General features: G+C 38.8%; 1 protein-coding gene across 3 annotated transcripts in view; it reads right to left on the minus strand.

The window, feature by feature from the left end:
* The window catches only part of TARS3 (threonyl-tRNA synthetase 3), a 60996-nt gene that overhangs the window by 3088 nt on the left and 35507 nt on the right, over positions 1-22401 (minus strand). Inside the window, exons 11-16 of one of the 3 annotated variants that reach the window (XR_009399016.1) lie at positions 21262-21424; positions 15310-15447; positions 11222-11299; positions 11037-11137; positions 3522-3626; positions 77-202 (exon numbers count right to left, since the gene is read on the minus strand). Coding sequence is in view for 1 of the 3 variants with exons in the window: in XM_059371688.1 (XP_059227671.1) it covers positions 130-202; positions 3522-3626; positions 11037-11137; positions 11222-11299; positions 15310-15447; positions 21262-21424 (658 nt within the window). In the remaining 2 variants the exon portion in view is untranslated. The remainder of the gene's footprint in view (positions 1-76; positions 203-3521; positions 3627-11036; positions 11138-11221; positions 11300-15309; positions 15448-21261; positions 21425-22401) is intronic. The other 2 variants (XM_059371688.1, XR_009399017.1) reach the window with 2 other exon arrangements.

Genomic DNA, 22401 nt, shown 5'->3' on the forward strand with positions numbered 1-22401 from the left:
TGAAAATGCAGGTTGCTAATGTAATGTATTAGTTATGCAGTATTTTAAGGCACAAATAACATTCCAAGTCAATAACCTCCACAGACGACATGCTGAGATGAAGATGTACTTTCCTATCTCTGATTTTACCTGCAGTGCGTATTTTTCACAAGTTGGCCCCACAGGGATGACCATTACCTGACGAGGAGACAGCCAGAAAGGCCTGAAAAATATATAAGATCGTATTTTCAAAATCTAATGATGCTCAAGTATTATGTGATTTTAAAAAGTAACCAAATTTTTTTTAAAAGTAAGACTTCATAAGAGAGCAGACTCAGCAGCGTGGTATGGAAGTAAACCAAACCACATCGAGAGCTAAAAAGAAACAGGGGACACAAAAGGGGAAGCTGGGAATTATGGGAGGAAAGGGAAGGCGGAACAGGTTAGCCACTGGGAGGAAGGGCTAAACATCATGTATCACACCACCGGGCAATTATACCCCTGGGCACTTATCCCAGAGAAATGAAAACACGTTCACACAGACACCTTCCCACTAATGTCACAGAGGCTTTATTTATAATGGCCCCAAACTGGAAACACTCCAAATGTCCTTCAATGGACGAATGGTCAAACTGGTGCATCCACACCATGGAACACTATCGGCAGTGAAAAGGGACCAACCACTGAGACGTGAAACGAGTTGGTTGGAGCTCAAGGGAATGCCACCAAGTGATTAAAGCCAGTCACACACAGTTGCACACTGTGTGATTCCATTTATGTCACCTTCTTGAAATGACAAAATTGTGGAGCTGGAGAACAGATGAGTGGCTGTCGGGGGATGCTGATGGGGGTGGGATAGGAGGTGCGTGACAATAAAAGGATAGCACGAGGAGTCCTCGTAAGCAACAGGACTGTCCTAGGTCTTAGCTGATGGTGGGTACGCAGTTATAGAACTCTGTAGAACTCAACACACACACAAGTGCCTGTGAGCTCATCAGACCTCAATAAGGTTGATGGATTGTATCAAAGTCAATTTCCCCATCATGATATTCATAGAGTTTCATAAGATGCTGCCACTGAGGACAACTGATGGAAGGGTATGCTGGACCTTTCTTGATGATTTCTTACCACTATATGTGAATTTACACTGATCTCAAAATGAAATAAAAAAAATAAAAAGATGGGAATTTGGGTATAAGCAGTGTTTAATGTGGGAAATATTTCTTCATCAGGACTTCGTTTGAAGTTGAAAAGAAATGCAGTGGGAACTACTATATGATGGCACCTTATGAATATTTATATATTTATTCTTAAATTACAAAAGCAAAATAACGCAAATGATTAAAGTAGTAATAGGAATACAGTGGCGAAAACATGGGAATACAATGGATAATGTGAAAAGTAAACATTTCCTTCTGAGCTCTGGCCTCACTCCATCTCCAGGGGAGCCACATTTTAACAACTGCTATTTTGAGCCCTTTGGGAGGCGTCGTCCACATCTCTGGCAGGTGTCTGAACTCTTGACGGATGACTTGCACAGCCAATGCCCCAAGTCTGCACAATGAAGGACTGAGTGCACAGCACCACCTCCTTCTCCCCTCCATCTCCTGATCCCACTAGTTCTTTTTAGCCTTCGAGAACATTCACTGCCATGACTCTAGGGCAAGACCCCACCATCTCTTACCTACATTAAAGTAATTTAAAACAGAATCAACCATAAAGAAATGTCGATGTGTTAACTCATACTTAGGTAGCATGTGTGTTCATATCTGTACTTTTGGCTTACTTGTAACTTTAACAGCTTGGACACCCCATGATACCTAAGCAGGTTTCTCGAAGGTCACAAATAAAACTTCAGGGATGCACACAGACTCCAGCTACTCAGGACCTCTTAAAGACTCCCTGCTTGGGGAGTTTCCCACCTTGCAGTACCCGCTTAGACATTTGCCTTCCCAGCTGCCCTAGACAGGTTCGAGTCCAGGCACGTGATCTGGCATGTACAAGGCCGGTGCTTGGATTTGGGACAGAATAGTCCCTGGGGGGAGGGACTACATGGAGTCAGTTCTGGTGGGGGTGGTGCAGAGGGACCTGTGGCAGCAATGCGAGCAGGACATCCGGTGCCCAGAGCCAACGATGGGAGCTACAGGGACCATGCCCAGCAACAGCAGCACAGAACTCAATCAGAACTGAACCGCATGAGCAGATCTCAGTCAATTTCTTCAAAATGAGATGAGAGATGAAGATACCACGTGGGGTTGCTGGGTTGCAGCATTTCTACCTGCCATCGGATGCTGCTACGACAAGATGGATCACCTGCCACCTGGTGCCTTGACTGCCAGCAAGGCGAGCTGCCTCGGGGGCATAGTAATACTAGCAAATCTCAACGTCAGCTCGGTGCCTTACTTCTTTTGTTAAAAAAAATTACTTCCAGGGCCGGAAGCATTATTGTGTTTCTGTCAGTCAAGACTCAAGTAAGTATTTACATGGTGCTGTTGACAGAAGCATGGGAGGAAGGGGGAGCTAAGCAAATTCCAGAGTTGGTCCCTTCTCCAGCAAGGACAAGTCACTGGCACTTGCATGATGAGAAGGAACCAGAAAGCTGATGGTTCCCCGGGGTTATGGTTCCATAGAAGGGGTCAGTATTGATCACTACTGATGGCAGATTGAGGCCTTGGAAGAGGCATAGCCAGGTGGAACTTGGGGGGGTGGTTATGTTATTGATCCCGAATCCGCAAGTGGCCACTTTGTTCGTGAACCACGGAGCAGTCACTAGGGGAAGAATGGAGCTGATGGTAACCCTAGAATGGGTCCTCCTTTATTTGAATCTTTAAAAACAACCCACAGTAAGGGTTTGGTGTGGGTGACACCACCTTCAAGGGCATTCTGAGCAATGATCCACATTCTTCTCCCCCAAATCTACTTGTCATTTACTTTCCAATCTAATTACTTCTAGGTCAAAGCAGTCACCAGAGCCCAGGAATGGGTCTGGCCATTTTGCCTTCCAAGGGAAGAGGACTGTGAGATGCACTCAAATTTCTGCCCTCGGGGGTGTTTCCCTGCCACACTTCTTTCCTAAGTGGTACTGTAGCTGTCCTCATTGGGTTTGTGCCAAAGTATCATTCAGAGCCATTTCTGAACCAGGTTTAGGTGCTTTTCTCCCCATGTTGAATGGGGACCCCCAGGAGGTGAACAACACGGGCTGAAGGAGGGATGGCCATTCAGCAGGAGGTAGAAAGGTACTCCTAGGGTCACCAGACGCAACTAGATCTTTAAAGGGCTTGAAATAGGTGAAAAGATAACTCTTCAATTCTACCACATGCCCTGAAAGGTAAATGATACAGTCTTAGGCTACACTGCTTTTGTCTTCTTTGTTTTGGTTTCCTGACCTGGTAGATTCAACAAGAATTGACCACTTGCTGTTTGGATACTTGCTAATTACAACGCAGGAGCCACCAATTTTTTTTTTTTTTTTGCAGTAATCCTATCTTGTTAGATATGATATTTCAAGATGATAGACAGTTTTTCTTTTCTGTATTACTTACCATTTCCCCGCATAGTTTTCTGACAGGATGGCTATCATTCTCTCCACTGACCCCAAAACGGCTCGATGAATGATCACGGGGTTCCTCTTGTCATCTCCATCCTTACTAAAAAATGAAAATTAAACATTTATGTATTCTCTTAAGATTCAGTAATAACTTTATCTTCTTGCCTTCTATTTAAAAGTTATTCTTCTGAACTAGGAAAAACAATTGATTCCTCATAAATCATCTTTAAGCATATAATGTGTCATGAATTAAAGATAATAATACGAACCAAACAAAAATGAAGTATATTATGTAGGAAAAGGCAAGGTAATATTAGAGCACTATTTCTACTATAAGTCTACTGATTATCTTTTATTCTAAACTACTGGCTACTCAGTTTAGTAATACTGACAGACAATCTTACAAATCATAATTTTTTCAAAATTAACTTTATTTTGAACAATGGCTTACTTCAACAGTAATATGTTGAACAATTGTCAAAAACTGAATAAAGAATATTGATTTGTTTCTAAATTCTCATTTTCTTGGGGCACCTGGGTGGTGTAGTCAGTTGAAGGATGGACTCTTAGTTTCCGCTCAGCCGATGATCTCAGGATCCGGGATGGAGCCCCAGGTCGGGCTCTGTGCTCAACAGGGAGCCTGCTTGAGATTCTCTCTCTCCCTGTCCCTTTCCTCCACCCCAACCCCATGCTCTCTCTGTCTCTAAAATGAATAAATCTTTAAAAAACAGATTTTGTTCTTATTTTCTCATAAACACTAGAGATGAATCATGGGATGAATCATTTTGTGAGTTATAAAGTCAGAAAATGAAATTTGAAAAAAAATTGCACTGCTATAATTAGTTAAGTTGAATGTCAATTTACATGTTCAATGATTGCTTATATTTCTTTTTTTAAAAAAGATTTTATTTATTTATTTGAGCAGCAGAGATCACAAGTAGACAGAGAGGCAGGTAGAGAGAGAGGAGGAAGCAGGCTCCCTGCTGAGCAGAGAGCCCGATGCCGGACTCGATCCCAGGACCCTGAGATCATGACCTGAGCCAAAGGCAGAGGCTTTAACCCACTGAGCCAGCCAGGTGCCCCAATTGCTTATATTTCTTTTACTTCAGTTGCCTACTGTGTCCCTTGTCCATTGTCTAGTGGGAGTGGGGGGCGATGATTTTTAAACATATATGTGCAAAAGTGTCTATATATAGTATTATATATATATAGCAAACATATATATACTGTATATATATACTGTATATGCAGTATATATATACTATATATGTTATATATACAGTATATATATATACAGTATTTATATACAGTAAACAAATATCTAAAGATACATTAAGGAAATTAACTTCTTTTTTTTTTTTTTTTAAGATTTTATTTATTTATTTGACAGAGAGAGATCACAAGCAGACAGAGGCAGGGGGGGGGGGGGAGCAGGCTCCTGCTGAGCAGAGAGCCCGATGCGGGCCTCGATCTCAGGACCCTGAGATCATGACCTGAGCCGAAGGCAGCGGCTTAACCCACTGAGCCACCCAGGCGCCCAAGGAAATTAACTTCTTTTCTAATGTGGGAATTTGAAAATACTTCTTCCAAGCACATTTATTTACTTGTCCTTTGCCTGTTTTTATACTATCTTTTCTATCATGAGTTTTTAATTTGGGGCAAGTCAAAGCTGTCTTTCTTTCTCTCTTTTTTATTTTTTTTAGATATTTATTTATTTGTTTGTTTGTTTGAGAGAGAGAGAGACAGCGAGAGAGAATATGAGTGGAGGGGAGGGACAAAGGGAGTGGGAGAAGCAGATTTTCCACCGAACAGGGAGCCCTGAGATCATGATCTGAGCTGAAGGCAGATGCTTAACTCACTGAGCCATCCAGATACCCAAAGTTGTCTTTTCCTTTATGAACTTTAACAGTAACATTATGTAAAGAAAGAAACTTCTCCAACATAACAGAAATATTCACTACATTTTCTTCTCCTACTCTGATGGATTTTTAAAAAATTCCAGTGTAGTTAACATACAGTGTTATATTAGTTTCAGGTGTACAATACAGTGATTCAGTAATTCCATATATTAACCAGTGCTCATCATGACAAGTGACTCTTAATCCCCTTTATCCCCTTAATCCCCTACCCACTACCCCTCTGGTAATCATCTATTCTCCAATAATCGAGAGTCTGTTTTTTGTTTATCTCTTTTTCTTCCTTTGTTCATTTTTGTTTCCATGTATGAATGATATCATATGGTATTTGTCTTTCTCTGACTGGCTTATTTGCTTGGCATTATACGCTCTGGCTCTACCCATGTTGTTGCAAATGGCAAGATCTCATTCTTTTTCATGGCTGAGTAAAAATGGATGCATTCCTGGAAACATATAAACTTCCAAAACTGAATCAGGAAGAAATCGATAACCTGAATAGACCAATATCTAGTAATGAGATTGAAGCAGTGATCAAAAACCTTCCAAAAAACAAAAGCCAAGGACCTGATGGATTCCCTGGGGAATTCTACCAAACATTTGAAGAAGAAATAATACCTATTCTCCTGAAGCTGTTTCAAAAAATAGAAACAGAAAGCAAGCTTCCAGAAAGCTTCTTTTTATGAAGACAGTATTACCCTGATCCCCAAACCAGGTAAAGACCCCATCAGAATAGAAGGAGAGATAAAAAGTTTCACAAACAAGAACGGAAGGAGTTCATGACCACTAAACCAGCCCTACAAAAAATAGTAAAGGGGATTCTTTGAGAGACCAAAAGTGATAGTATAAACGTGGGAAACACGAAAGCAGTAAAATGAGTATTTCTGTAAAACAAAACAAAAAAAAAAAAAATCAAAGAATTCAGAAAATAAGGTTATGTCTAAAACAGGTGCCTAAAACATGGGGAGGAGAGGAGAAAAGAATGGGTTCAAACTTAAACGACCATCAACTTAATATAGACTGCTATATGCAGAGGAGGTTATATGCAAACCTAATAGTAATCATATATCAAAACCAGTAAATAAACATGTAAAGAATAAGACAAAGTAATCCAAATATATCACTAAACAAAATCAGCAAAACATGAAAGACAGAAAGGATCAGTGAAAATCTCCAGAAACAACCACAAAACAAATAATAAAATGGCAATAAATACATATCTATCAATAATTACTTTGAATGTAGATGGACGATATGCTCCAATCAAAAGACACAGGGTGTCATAATGGATTAAAAAAAAATAACCATCAAACACTGCCTACAAGAGTCTCAGTTTAGACCTAAAAACATCTGCAGATTGAAAGTGAGAGGATGAAGAAACATTTATCATGCAAATAGATGTTAAAAGAAAGCCAGTGTAACAATACTTACACTGGACAAACTAAACTTTAAAACAAGACTGTAACAAGAGGCAAAGGACACTGTATAATCATAAAGGGGACAATCCAACAAGAAGATATACCAACTGTAAATAGTTATGCACCCAATATAGGAGCATCCAAATATGTAAAATAATTAGCAACAAAAATAAAGGAACTCATTGATAATAACACAATAATATTATGGAACTTTAACACCCCACTCACATCAATGGATGGATCATCTAAACAGAACAAGAAACAATGGCTTTGAGTGACACACAGAAGCAAATGAACTTAACAGATATATTCAGAACATTATGTCCTAAGACAGCAGAATACATATTATTTTCAAGTGCACATGTAACATTCTCCAGAATAGATCAAATATTAGGTCACAAAATAGACCTCAACAAATTTAAAAAGATAAAATCATACCATGCACTTTCTGACCACAATGCTGTGAAAACAGAACTCAGCCACAAGAAAAAGTCTGGAAAGACCATAAATACATGCAAGTTGAATAACATGGTACTAAAAAAATGAATGCGCCAACAAGAAAAGAAAAGAAGAAATTGAAAAATACATTGAAACAAATGAAAATGAAAACATAAGTGTCCAAAATCTTTGGGATGCAGTGAAGTGGTCATAAGAGGGGAGTTTATAGCAATACAGGACTACATTAAGAAGCAAGAAAAATCTCAAATGAATAACCTAACCCTACACTTAATAGAGCTGGAAAAAAGAACAACAAATGAAACCTAACATCAGCAGAAGGAAATAATCAAGATTAGAGCAGAAATAAATGATATAGAAACTAAAACAATAGAACAGATCAATGAAACTAAGAACTGATTTTTAAAAAAATTAGTAAAATTAATAAACCTCTGGTTATAAGAAAAGAAAGAGAAAGAAAAAAAAAAAGAAAAGAGAAAGGACCTAAATAAATAAAATCACAAGTGAGAGAGGAGAAATATCAACCAATACCACAGAAATATAACTAATTATAAGAGAACATTATGAAAAACTATATGCCAACAAATTGGACAACCTAGAAGAAATGAATACATTTCTAGAAACATGTGAATCACCAAAACTAAAACAGGAAGAAATAGAAAACTTGAACAAACTGATAACCAGCAAAGAAATGGAATCAGTCCTGAAAAACTCCGAACAAACAAAAGTCCAGTACTAGACTGGTAAATTCCACCAAGCATTTAAAGAAGAGTTAACACCTATTCTTCTCAAACTATTCCTCAAAAAAATAAAAGGAAGGAAAAATTCCAAATTCACTCCATGAAGCCAGCATAACTCTGATAACAAAATCAGATAAAGATACCACCAAAAAAAAAAAAAAGAGAGAGAGAGAGAGAGAAGTATAGGTTAATATCTCTGGTGAACATAGACGCAAAAATCCTCAATAAAATATTTGCAAACTGAATCCAACAATGTGTTAAAAAATAATTGTTCACCACAATCAAGTGAGATTTATTCCTGAGTTGCAAGGGTGGTTCAATATTCACAAATCAATCAACATGATATATCACATTAATGAAAGGAATATGAACCATGTGATTATTTCAATAGATGCAGAAAAAGCACTTTACAAAGTAAAATACCCATTCATGATAAAAAAAAAAAAACAACAACCCTGTCAATAAAGTAGATTTAGAGAAACATCATAAAGGCTATATTTGAAAAATCCATGGCTAATATCATCCTTAATGGGAAAAAACTGAGAGCTTTTCCTCCACAGTCGGGAACAAGACAGGGATGTCCACTCTCACCACTTTTATTCAACATAGTACTGCAAGTCCTAGCTTCAGCAATCAGATGACAAAAAGAAATATAAGGCGTTCAAATTAGCAAGGAAGAAGTAAAACTTTCACAATTTACAGATGACATGATACTCTGTGTAGAAAACCCCAAAGAATCCACCAAAAAACTGCTAAAACTGATACATGAATTGAGCAAATCCGTGTGATATAAAATCAATGTACAGAAATCTGTTGCATTTCTATACACTAATAATAAAACAAGAGAAAATTAAGGAATCAATCCCATTTACAACTATACCAAAAACAATAAGATACCCAAGAATGAACCTGCCCAAAGAGATGAAAGACCTGTACTCTGAAAACTATAAAACACTGATGGAAGAAGTTGAAGGTGACACAAAGAAATGGAAAGACATTCCATGCTCATGGATTGGAAGAACAAATATTGTTAAAATGTCCATACTACCCAAAGCAATCTGCACATGTAATGCAACCCCTACCAAAATACCAACAGCATTCTTCAGAGCTAGAACAAACAATCCTAAATTTGTATGGAATCCAAATAGCCAAAGCAATCTTGAAAAAGAAAAAAAGGTAGAGGCACCACAATTCTGGACTTCAAGTTATATTACAAAGCTGTAGTAATCAAAACAGTATGATATTGGAACAAAAACAGATAGATCAATAGAAAAGAACTGAAAACCCTGAAACGAATCTACAATTACATGGTCAATTAATGTTCAACAAAGCAGGAAATAACATCCAATGGGGAAAAGATAGTCTCTTCAACAACCAGTGTTGGGAAAACTGGACAGCTATATGCAAAAAACAAAAACTGGACTACTTCCTTACACCAAATAAATTCAAAATGGATTAAAGACCTAAATGTCAGACCCAAAACCATAAAAATCCTAGAAGAGGACACAGGCAATAACTTCTTTGACAATAACCATAGCAACTTCTTTCTAGAAATGTCTTCTGAAGCAAGGGAAATAAAATAAAAAATAAACTATTGGGCAAAATCAAAATAAAGAGCTTCTGACAATGAAGGAAACAAAACTAAATCGTAGCCTTCTGAATGGGAGAAGATATTTGCAAATGATGTATCTAATAAAGGGTTAGTCTCCAAAATACATAAAGAATTTTCATACAAATCAACACACAAAAAACCAAGTAATCCAATTTAAAAAATGGGCAGAAGACATGAATCATCATTTTTCCAAAGAAGGCATCCAGATGGCCAACAGACACGTGAAAAGATGCTCAATATCACTCACCTTCAAGGAGATGCAAATCAAAACTACAATGAAATCAAATGCAAATCAAAACTACATCGTACCTGTCAGAATGGCTTAATCAACAACACAAGAAACAACAGGTAATGGAGAGCATATGGAGAAAGGGGAACCCTCTTATACTGTTGGTGGGAATACGAACTGGTACAGCTGCTATGGAAAACAGTATGGGGGTTCCTCAAAAAGTTAAAAATAGAACTACCCTATGATCCAGCAATTGCACTACTAGGTATTTATCCAAAGAATACAAAAATACTAATTCAAAAGGCTACATGCACCCTGATGTTTACAGCAGCATTATCTACAATAGCCAAACTAGGCAAACAGCCAAAGAGTGCATCGATCAATGAATGGATACAGAGGAAGTAGGAAGGGGTGTTTGGGTGGCTCAGTTTGTTAAATGTCTGCCTTCAGCTCAGGTCATGATCCTGGGGTCCTGGAATCAAGCCTGGTGTCAGGCTCCTTGCTCAGTGGGGAGTCTGCTTCTCCCTCTGCCTCTGCCCCTGCTTGTGCTCCCTTTCTCTGTCTCTCTCAAATAAATAAAAAAAATTTTAAAAGAAGTGATATATATATATACAATGGAATATTATTCGTCCACAAAAAAGGAATGAAACCGTGCCATTTGCAACAACATGAATGGAGATAGAGAGTATTATGCTAAGCGAAATAAGTCAGAGACAGACATTTATACATGGAATTACAGAAACAAAACAAACAAGCAAAGGGGTGGGGGGGAGAAAGAGAGACAAATTAAGAAACAGACAAATCAAGAAACAGTAGAGAACAAACTGATGGGACAGGGTAGGGGGATGGGTGAAGTAGGTGATGGGGATTAAGGAGTGCACTGTTGTTGCTGAGCTGTTTTGTATGAAAGTTTGAGTCACTAACTTGTACCCCTGAAACTGGCATTACACTGTACGTGAACTAACTGGAATTCAAATAAAATCTCGAGAAAATAGTATGTATAAAAAATATATGAGTATATCACACATAGTACTAGATATTTACTGGTCTATGTATTGATGTTTATTTTTGCATTGCTAATGCTCAAATGACAAATGATTGTCATATTAGTACTATATTACTTGTCATATTCAATTACTCACCTAACATATGTAAGATTAAATCTAATAGGTAGTTGGAAGTCCAGCTGAATTGTGGCACATTGATGATATCTGCCAATAGCATCCTTGATTTTTATATCAATCTGTAAATTAAATGATGTTTGCTTAAAGACAGCTTTCATTTTTCCTTTAAATTTTACTCTTTTTGAGGCATACAATCTACTTACTTTAGGGCCATAAAATGCTCCATCTCCTGGGTTCATCTTCCATGGCTTTCCAAATTCCACCAAGCTGTTCTGTAGTTGCTATTTTTTTTTTAAGAAGAGAACATTTAAAACTTATACGTCATTGTACTCTCTATTCTTTGCCACATAACTCAAAAAAGTAAGTTATTACAAATCTTAATTATATTCTATTTTAGCTTAACATTTACTTGTTGGGTGTGTTTTATATCCAATAAGTTACTGAGCAGGGACTACATAATGATGATTAAGATAGTACTTGCTCTCATACACACTGTAACTGGAAAAATTAAAAGACAATGTACTAAGCTGTTACACTTGTTCCAGACAAGTGTTGAGGGAAACCATTGCAGGCCCCCTCTGCCTACACACTTCCCAGCTCTTCATAGGTGAGGCCTCCACTCATTAAAAGGCATGAAGACTTTGATCCTTCTCCTTTATCCACTGTGTGTCCTCCCTTCCATCTGTGTTTAGGTAGGCAAGAAAGCCAAGGGGAAGGGCCCTGCCACTGTCTCTTGCTTTTCCATACCTCTGTACATGTAGCTGGGGAGAGGCATCCTTTATGTTTTATAGCGGGTAGGAACAGGAGGCCCACTTTGATCTTCAGCCTAAGCCACATAAATTCTTTAACGATAGCCTATAGCGAAAACCCTCAGAACTGATGGTGTTTGGGTATAAGTATTAATGTAAGTGTCTTTGAGTCTTTTGGCTATTTCCTATGGACATAGCTTCCCTGGGAAGCATCTGGGCATTCCTAAGTCCCTGGCCAGAATACTGCCAAACCAGTATCCAAAGTCTTGTCATCACCTCAATCTATCTGTGCCCATGAAGGGGTTGACATTTGGTAGTAGACTGCTGACAGGGAAGTCAAAGCAGTGGTGGTGCCTGGGGGCTGAAGCCAGAGTCATCAAGAAAGCTGACTTGTGGCGTCCTGGCAGGCTTCTCCAGGATCTCAGTTAGAGTGCTGGTCTTGGCTGAGATCCCAGGAGGCTCCCTCATGGGCCTGATACTACTAGAATAGCTTGCATTCTACCTAGGACTGGAGAAGTCCACCATCAAAGATTCACTTCACAGGCTGGGAGGCTAGCCTCTGCCTTATGCTGCTTCTGCATACCGGGATATATTCCCAGAGAAAATGAGGCTGTGCTGGAGAAGGCAACTAAGTGATGGGGAGAATTTAGAAGTCTCCCAGGGAATTAAAAAGCCAAAGAAGGGCCAGTTTTAGGGGGAAAGCATAAAGTAAAGGGCACTGATCCTCACTGGGCCTCTGAGGACACAGTAATCACACGGCCTGATAGGAACAGCCAAGGCTAAGAAAGCCTTTGGTTTATGCAACATACGGGAGACTGAACCACTGTAATTAACATCTGTGGATACTGCCTGCACCCTAGTAGAGGAGAAATCAATATCTCCTTTTCTCCTCTTCTGGCTGGATATCCTTTCCCAGGTAAACCAAGTCTTTGGCTTCCAATATCACGTTGTGGTACATGCTGGGCTTTAAACGTATCAATTTGCTTGAAATTTTGTGGGTGTGGGCTTGGAATGTTCTTAGAGAGCTTAATGACTCACTGGAATGCTGGAAAAGTAAGATGTGGGAGAGATTTGGAGAGGGGTTATTCCAACTCCAAGCAGCAGGTGGATTTACATAGATTCCAGGGGCAGAGGCCAGATCAGGTCTGCTGAAGCAGCAGCCCAAGATCCCCTTCACATTTCTGTGAGAGGGGACCCTATAGCCGAGTTTAGGTTAAATTAAAAAATTGGAGAGCTGGAACATTAAACTATATCTTGTGGATTTTAATTTTCACACAAAAAAAGTGGCTTTTCTTCAGGTCACAGATTTCTTGATGAAACTTACTAGGAAACAGGACTCATGTCATTCAAATCTAGGGAATTTTTTGCTCCTGACATTCTGGTTATTTGGACAAGCTATCATCTGATGGTTACACTGCACAGCTCTCTAGTGAGTTCTGCTGGGTTCCATAACTACACACAATCTGAGATAAGAAATAAGATAACAGTGATTTGATGACCCAGGAACAATGTGGCCTTGGGGCTGACTTAACTACTATCTCTTTCAAACCATTTGAGACATCTGAAGATAAAAAAAAAAATTTTTTTTTTTTAATGTGTGTGTGTGTGATCTCACTGATTCCCAGATCAGAGGTAGATATTATGGGAGAAATTCCCCAGAGTAGAAGGATTCCCATCTCCTGAGGGAACAATCAGTGAATTAAAAGAGAGCAAAAAGATTGTGAGACAGCCCAGCCCATTCTCCCCGTGCCAGGCCCACAACTGGTCCACTCACTTTTTTGGCCCCCTGCATTCCATGTATGGAGTGATAATAATGATGATAATACTACTACTATTAATAATAACAACACACATTAGGAAGTGGAGATGCAACGTGGAGGTTTGGGGGTAGGAAAAGAAAAAATGAAAGAAGATGGGATCGGGTGGGAGACAATCCATAAAAGACTCAATCTCACAAAACAGGCTGAGGGTTGCTGGGGGGAGGGGGATTGGGAGAGGGTGGTAGGGTTATGGACATTGGGGAGGGTATGTGTTATGGTGAGTGCTGTGAAGTGTGTAAACCTGGTGATTCACAGACTTGTACCCCTGGGGATAAAAATACATTATAAATTTATTAAAAAATTTAAAAATTAATAAAAAAATAACAAAAAATAATAATAATAACAATACATAAGGACGCCTGGGTGGCTCAGTTGGTTAAGCAGATGCCTTCGGCTCAGGTCATGATCCCGGCATCCTGGGATCGAGTCCCACATCGGGCTCCTTGCTCCACGGGGAGCCTGCTTCTCCCTCTGACTCTGCCTGCCACCCTGTCTGCCTGTGCTCGCTCTCGCTCTCTCTCTCTGACTAAATAAATTTAAAAAAAAATCTTTAAAAAAATAAATAATAACAATACATAACAGTTCCTTAACACTTACATGTGCCTGACACTATGACAAATTCCTCACATAAATTATTCCACTTAAGCCCGCAAGAACCTTATGCAGTAGGTGTTATCACCACCATCTTCATCATCACCTTTTCAGACCTAAATGCTTCTTCTATAATTCACTCATGGAGCTAAGCTTTGAAACTAGGCAAAAGATGTTCCAGAGTCAAGCTCTGTGCCCTCTTTTGCTCTTCCTACTTCCATATGGCTAGGCAGCAGAACACTATCTAGGCTGACTTTCTTCCTCCATGCAACAGATCTGGAAGAAGGTGCCTTTAGGATGGGCATGGGACAGAGGGGAGGAGAAGGCCCTAATTAGATCTCAAGCTGAAACTGCTTCTACCCAGTCTCTGCCTGCCTCGGTACCTAACAGAAAACTGTCACACTCTCAATACAGTATTCCTCTGATTCTTAAGTCCTTAAAAGATCTCTGTGATCAGCATCCACCAGTATTCCATGAAGAGGTGGACTAACAGGCAGGTCAGGGTTTAGGCACTCCTGTGGTGTCTGGCCATACCATCCTCATTTCAAATAAAGACTGATGCAGGAAATGTACTGTATTCTTTTTGCATTTAGTAAGAAGAAAAGAGAGAGAGAGAGGGAGAGAGAGAAAGAAGCATGATGAGCTCCTTAATCTTGGTTTTCCAAAGCTGAGATGTGACAGGCGAGTCTCTGTGTCTAGAGAGAAGATGGCACCAGAGGCTGTGACTATGGAGGGGATTCAAGCATCGGTGTGTGCATCTATATCTATGAGACACACTAAGACGGCTCAATAGGCAACAGGTTAAAACAAGCTGCACACACACCAAGAGTGCCTGCAAATTAGAGGATTCCTTTAAAACTTAGGAAAGTGGTTGTTAGTGACTGGCACTGGGAGAGTACAAACAAAGACCTGATATAAACCTTATACTATTTGAAACAAATGTGTTGTTATTATCACTATTAGGAATAAAACTGGACAGCCACATTCTACAATCTGTATATTTACCCCGTAACTTCCAATTTAAACATTTCTATTTCAAAGCATGACATCTGCCTCACGCAAGGTAACTGCGGTCACTCCGGTGGTTTCCATGCTCCCAGAAAGGAAGGTGTGCACTTTGTCTCCCCCTACCTTTTCAGCTTCGTCCCATATCTCAACCTCGCCTAGGAAGTTTTCAGGCCTTGTTGACAAATTTAATTGAAAGGAGAAGCCAAATGTTGAATAAACAGATTGCAAAAACTGCAAACAGCCATTTATTTCTTCTTCAATCTGAAATGAGAGCAAACAAAATATTCTAGAGTTAACACCAAATTAAATTAAATTTAAAAATAAAGCATGTTTTTACAGTATAGTTGGTGACACTGTTTTGGTTGTTCTTCTACTCCTTAACCAAATATTCAGGGAATGCCCACCATATGTCAGGTGTGAGCAGGCTACAAGCAGCTCCCAGTCCAGTGTTGGGGCGGGGGCAGGAGGGAGACAGAAAAACAGGCAAGGCGACCTCACCATGAGCAGTGCCACACAATAGGGGGAAGGGCCGCTGTCCAGAGGAAGTGATAGCCAAACTGCAGCCAGAGGGCAAGTTAAGAGTTCTCAATGGAAAGCTAGGGCACAGTTTTTGGAGCAGAGGAAATACTAAGAGTAAGGACCCAGAGGACAGAGGAGCAGGCTACAACCAGGGAGCCACTGGAAGCTGCCATGGGACTGAGCTGTGTATGACAGGAAAGAGGGCACAGAAGGGTGGTAAGTGATCAGGCTAGAGGCAGGCAGGGGCCAGAGAAAATTAAGGATTTATGGAACATAAATGAGGTCCCAGAGAGTGCAGCGGGATCAGAGGTAGGGCCCATGGGGGTGGGGAGAAAGGAGGCATGTTTAAATGCAAACAGAATAGGGCCAACAAAACTAGAGCCCTTTAGGAAGGGGCGGGGGGCACAGGCAAGGATCTGCATTCTGTCACTACGGACCAGTTTGACTTTTTCAGAGTTTTCATCTGTGAAATCACGCAGCACATGCTCTAGTTGTGGCTGGCTTTCTTCACTCAGCATAATTATTTTTGAGATAAACCCATGTTATGTGTATCCATAGATCATTCCTCTCTATGGCTGAGTAGTTTTCCATTGGTACATGTACCACAGTTACTTTTTACATCCATCTATTACTGGGCATTAGGGTTGTTTCTATAGTTCAGCTATTTTTTTTTTTTTTTTGGTTTTTTTTTTTTTATTTGACAGACAGAGATCACAAGTAGACTGAGAGGCAGGAGGAAGCAGGCTCCCCGCTGAGCAGAGAGCCCGATGTGGGGCTCGATCCCAGGACCCTGAGATCATGACCTGAGCTGAAGGCAGAGGCTTTAACCCACTGAGCCACCCAGGCGCCCCAATAGTTCAGCTATTTTGAATAAAGCTGCAATGAACTTTTTTGTTCAAGTATTTGCATGGACGTGGGCTTTCTTTTTCTCTTGGGGGGAAAAAAGGAGTAAGATGGCTGGGTCATATGGTAGGTGTGTGTTTAAGTTTTTAAGAAAATGACCAAATGTTGTTGAATTTTATATTCCCACCAATGGGCCTGTCATACGGTAGATTACATTGACAGATTTTCTGACACTGAATCAGCCTCACATCCCTGAAGGCAAAACCTAAGTGTTAATGATGTGTAATTATTTTAATCTATTGTGGAATTCTATTTGTTAATAGTATATTAAGGACTTTTGCATTTGTATTCATGTGGGATGCTGATCTGTGGTTCTGTCTGGTTTTAGTATCAGTTAATACTAGCTTCATAAAATGAACTAGGAAGTATTCTCTCCTATTTCAGAACAGGGTGTATAGACTTGGTACTAATTCTTCTTTAAATGTTCAATAGAATTCTCTAGTGAAAAAAAACCTGAGCTTGGAGATTCCATTTGGGGGGAATTTTTAAATGACAAATTCTATTTCCTTAATAGTGATGGGGTTTTTCAAATGATTTATTTCCTATCAGGTGATTTGTGGTAGTTTGTGCTTTTCAAGGAATTAGTACATTTCAACTAAGTTACCAAACTAATTTATGTATAGTAAACTTATTTTTTTGAGATTTTATTTATTTGACAGAGAGTGACAGAGAGAGAGGGAACACAAGCAGGGGAGTAGGAGAGGGAGAAGCAGGCTTCCCATTGAGCAGGGAGCCCAATGCAAGGCTTGATCCTAGGACCCTGGGATTGTGACCTGAGCTGAAAGCAGACGCCTAACAACTGAGCAGGTGACCTACTCAGTTAACAACCCAGGTGACCTGTACAGTTGTTTATTATAGTGATTTATTACGTTTTTGGTGTCTTCAAGGTCTTTAGTGATATCCCCTATTGATTCCTGATATTGGTAATTTATGTCTTCCCAACTTTGTTCTTTGTTAGTCTTGAAGGAAGTTTACCAATTTCTAAATCTTTTTAAGGAAACAGTTTTTTGTCTCATTATTTTTTTCCATTGCTTTTCTGTCTTCAGTTTCATTGATTTCTGCTCTGGTCTTTAACCCAGCCTTCCTTGTTATTTTGGGTTTATTTTGCCCTTCTTTTTTTCTAGGTCTTGAGATGAGAGCCTAGATATTGATTTGAGACTTTTCTGCTTTTATAATATATGCATTTAGTGCTATCTGTTTACTTTTTAGCACTGCTTTTGCTGTGCTCCATACATTTTAATATATTTCCATTTTAATTGGTTATTTTAACCATCTACATTTAAAATGTTAGGATTTAAGTTTGTCTTTTGTGTTGTTTTTATTGTTTCCTTCTTGTATGGTCTTATTATTCATTTCTGTTTTCTTTTTCCTGCTTTTCCTTGACTTAATGTTATATTTTTTAGAATTCCATTTTGTCTATTTTTAAGCATATATCTGTGTATCTTTTTAAAGTGGTTTTTCTAGGTATTACATAACAGCCTACTGACGTCATCATTTTGCCAATTCGAGTATAGGAACCTTACCTCCTTTACTCCACGTATAGTATAATTTCCTTACACATTTCCTCTTACATATGGTCAGAACCATATCAGTGTTATAATTTTTGCTTCAACCATCAAGCATAATTCAGAAAACTCAAAAGGAAAATGAAATTATGTTGTACTTTTAGGATTTTTCTTTCTTCCTTCTTGATGTTCCAAGACTCCTTTTTTAATCACTTCCTTTCTGTTTAGAGAACTTCCAATAGCCATTATTTTAAGATAGGCTTGATGTCTTGATTTCCCTTTCATTTCTGAAGGGTATTTTTTCTGTATATAGAATTCTGGATTGATAGCTCTTTCAGCATTTGAAAAGTGTTGTTCACTTCCTTCTGACATCCGTGGCTTTTGGTGAGAAATCTGCTCTTGTGTAAAAACAAAACAAAACAAACAAAAACTTTTCTTAAAGATAATGTCAATTTCTTCTCACTGCTTTCAGAAATTTTCTTTGTCATTAGTTTTCAGGAGTTTGGTTATGCTTTATCTTTATATGGATTTCTTTGGGCTTATCTGTTTTAGAGTTTTCTCAGCTTCTTGAATCTGTAGACTTATGTCTTTTGCCAAATTTGGCAAGTTTTCAGCCATATGTCTTCGAGTACTTTTCACTTTTATCCTTATTCCCCTCTTCTTCCAGAACTTTGTTGACATAAATATTAGACATTTTTAGTCCCCCGGATCTCTGAAGTTGTGTTCACTTTTCTTCCAGTCTCTTTTCTCTTTGTTGTTCAGACTGGGTCATTTCTATGGTTGCCTTCAAGTTCATGGATTCTTTTCTTTGTCCCCTTCTTTCTACTCATGAATCCACCCACTGTTTTATTTCAGTTGTTATATTTTTCAGTTCAAAGATTTTCATTTGGCTCTTCTTTATACCTTTATTTCTTTTTTTTTAAAAGACGTATTTATCTGAGAAAGAGAAAGAGAGCAGGGGAAGGGGTAAAGGGAGGGAATCTTCAAGCAGGCTCCACACCCTGCATGGAGCCCAATGTGGGGCTCAATCCCAGGATCCTGAGATCATGACCTGAGCCAAAACCAAGAGTTGGTCACTTAACCAACTGAGCCACCACCCAAGCACCCCTCTTTTATTTATTTCCGGAGATTTTCTATTTCTTCCTTGAGGCTATGTTTTCATTTTTTTCCAAATGTATTTGTACTTGCTTGGTAAGACATTCTTATGATGGCTTCTTTAAAATTTTAGTCAGATAATGCTAATATCTTTGTCATCTCCACATTAGTGTAGATTGTCCTTTCTCATTAAGTTGAGATTTTCCTAATTCTTGGCATGAATGACTTTTGATTTATAAAATTTAAAATTTGGATAAAATGTTATAAGACCTTTCATTTTATTTAAGCCTCTGTAGCTGGCTTCCATAGATTCTGCTCCAACAGGGGGGGTGAAGTACTTCCTGGTTACTGCAAAATAGGAATAGAGGGTCTAGGTTTTCTACTGGGGACCCATGAAAGTAGGAGCTCCTCATTACTGATGGTGATGGTGGGATTTATGGCTCCCCACTAGGTTTCCTCTGATAACATGTTGGCAGGGTGAGGTAGGAGTATCTTGTTACTGCTCCTCACATGGCCATTATTGACCACATTGAATGCATGGCCTCATTGCTGTGGGGTGGTAGTAAAAGTCCTATCTCTCCACTAGACCTCCTCCAACAGCACTCAGACAGGGACTAGGAGAGGCACCTTGTTACTGCCAGAAGAGGGTGGAAGTCTAGGCCCACAGGGTTTCTCCACGGACACTATGAAGTATGTGGGAGGTCTCTGTTAATGCCTGGCAAGGATATGAAGAATTGATATTACTTTTTCTTTCAGTGCTTGGTAGAATTCCCCAGGGATTCCGTAATGACCTGGGGATTTCTCTGTGCAAAGGCCATTCACTACCAATTCAATTTCTTTAATAGACGAAGAGTACTCAGATTATCTATTACTTCTTGAGTGAGTCTGTAGTTTGTCTTTCAAAGAATTTGTCCATTTTATCTAAGTTGCCAAGTTTACTGGCATAAAATTGTTTATAATATTGTCTTACTATTCTTTTACTATTTATAGAATCTGAAGTAATGTCATATCTCTCATTTCTAGTATTTTTAATTTGTATCTTCTTGTTTTTCCTGATCAGTCTGACTAAAAGTTTATACTTTATTGATCTTCTCAGAGAACTAGACTTTGGTTTTTACTGGAGGTTTGTATTATTTTTCTTTTCTTCTATTTCATTGATTTCTGCTGTTATTTTATTTCTTGTGCTTACTTCTGATATAATTTGGTATTTTTTTTCTAGTCTATTAAAGTGGAAGCTGAGGTTACTTATTTGAAACCATTATTCTTTTCTGATACAGGCATGTAGTGCTACAAATGTCCCTTGAAGTACTATTTTAATGCTGTCCCATAAATTTTGATATATTGTATTTCCATCATTTCTTTTGATATATTATATTTGCTAATTGCCCCCTTTGATTTCTTCTTTGATCCATGGATTATTTAGAAGTGTGTTATTTACTTTCCAAATATTTGGGAGTTTTTCAGATAGCTGTTACTGATTTTGACTTTAATTCCACTACAGCCAGAGAATGTTATTTTGTATGAATTGAATCTCTTTAAATTTATTGATAATTCCTTTAGTTCCAGAATATGGTCTATTTTGGTAAATATTCTGTGTACATTTTCAAAGAATGTATACTCTGCTGTTATTGGTTGAAGTGTTCTACGAATGTCAATTAGGTCAAGCAGGTCAATTAGCTATCAAATCAAATTTGATAGTTGACGCTTTTCATGGCAATTTTTATTTAAACTGACATGAAAACCTGAAAAAATAAAATCTCACTTCTAGGCAATACTGAAAAATGAACAGAAAAAAACAAAATTCTACCAAATATCTTAAAATATTCCAATAAATGTATTTAAGTTAATAAAATGGAAGAAATTTGATAGGAAAAGATAATAAAATCATAAGAAATTACAGATCTATTACCAAATTAGAGGATCAAAAATGTCAGAGCTGAAGAAGACCTCAGAGATGAGAACAGACATATTACTTTAGAGCGACTCTGAAACTAAGAGATGCATCCAGAGCAACACACTGAATTTATGTTGACCATGCTTCACCCTGTATTACCTGCTCTACTGTGCAGAAGATGTGGGCATCGTCCTGCTGGAAGCGCCGAACTCGAGTCAAGCCACTTAAAGTTCCTGACAATTCATTCCTATGAAGCACTCCAAAATCAGCGAATCTGATAGGCATTTCCCTCCATGATCGTGGACGATGAGCAAACATTAGACTAGAAAAGATGCAGCAACACACAGCTTTTACTCAGCAGAGAAAAGATTAAGTGATTATCTAAATATTAACAAGTTACAGTTAAGCCTCAAGATTTGTAAAGACCTTATTCTGGTTCTTAGATCACCAGTTTAAAAAAAAAAAATTCCTCAGGGGCTCCTTGGTGCCCCAGTTGGTCAAGCATCTGACTCTTGATTTCAGCTTGGGTCATAATCTCAAGGTTGTAAGACTGAGCCCCAATGTGGGTTCCCTCTCCCTCTCCTGCTGTTCCTCCCTGTGCTCACTTTCTCTCTTTCTCAAAAAAAAAAAAAAAAATCTTCTAGCAATTATTGAACTTACACCACTGCAGCACTCTGAGAAAGAACCCTGTCTATTATCTCTTTCAGAAATTCTGTTCCCTATTCTTATTCACCAAATGAATTTCCATTTACTATGTACAGTTCATTTCAAAGGCTAATTTTTCTTTTTAAATATTTTATTTATTTATTTGAGACAGAGAGAGAGAGACAGCAGGAGAGAAAACACAAGTAGGGGGAGTGGGAGAGAGAGAAGCGGGCCTCCCAACAAGCAGGGAGCCTGATTCGGGGCTTGATCTCAGGACCCTGGGATCATGACCTGAGCCAAGGCAGACGCTTAATGACTGAGCCACCCAGGTGCCCCACAAAGTCTATTTCTTAAGTGGAGCCCTCCTAGATACTTCCCTAAATGGGGCCTGGTAGTCTCTCCTCAGACTCTGAGATCACCCCAAACATGCCACTAATTTGACACTGAACTTACATTTTCATAACTGATTGTCTACCTATCTGTTTCTGTCCCACTCTGCTCATGAGGAGATGGACTCTGAGGAAATGGACTGTTTTCCCATTTCCCTGAGGAAATGGACTATGTCTTAATTTCTTTGGCATTTCTAGCATCAAGCACCATAAGCGCTCAAGAATTGTTCCCTATCGAATAAAAGACCACCCTTCTGGAAGAAAA

This window comes from Mustela nigripes, chromosome 13 (genome assembly GCF_022355385.1).
Source record: "Mustela nigripes isolate SB6536 chromosome 13, MUSNIG.SB6536, whole genome shotgun sequence".
Lineage (NCBI taxonomy): Eukaryota > Metazoa > Chordata > Mammalia > Carnivora > Mustelidae > Mustela > Mustela nigripes.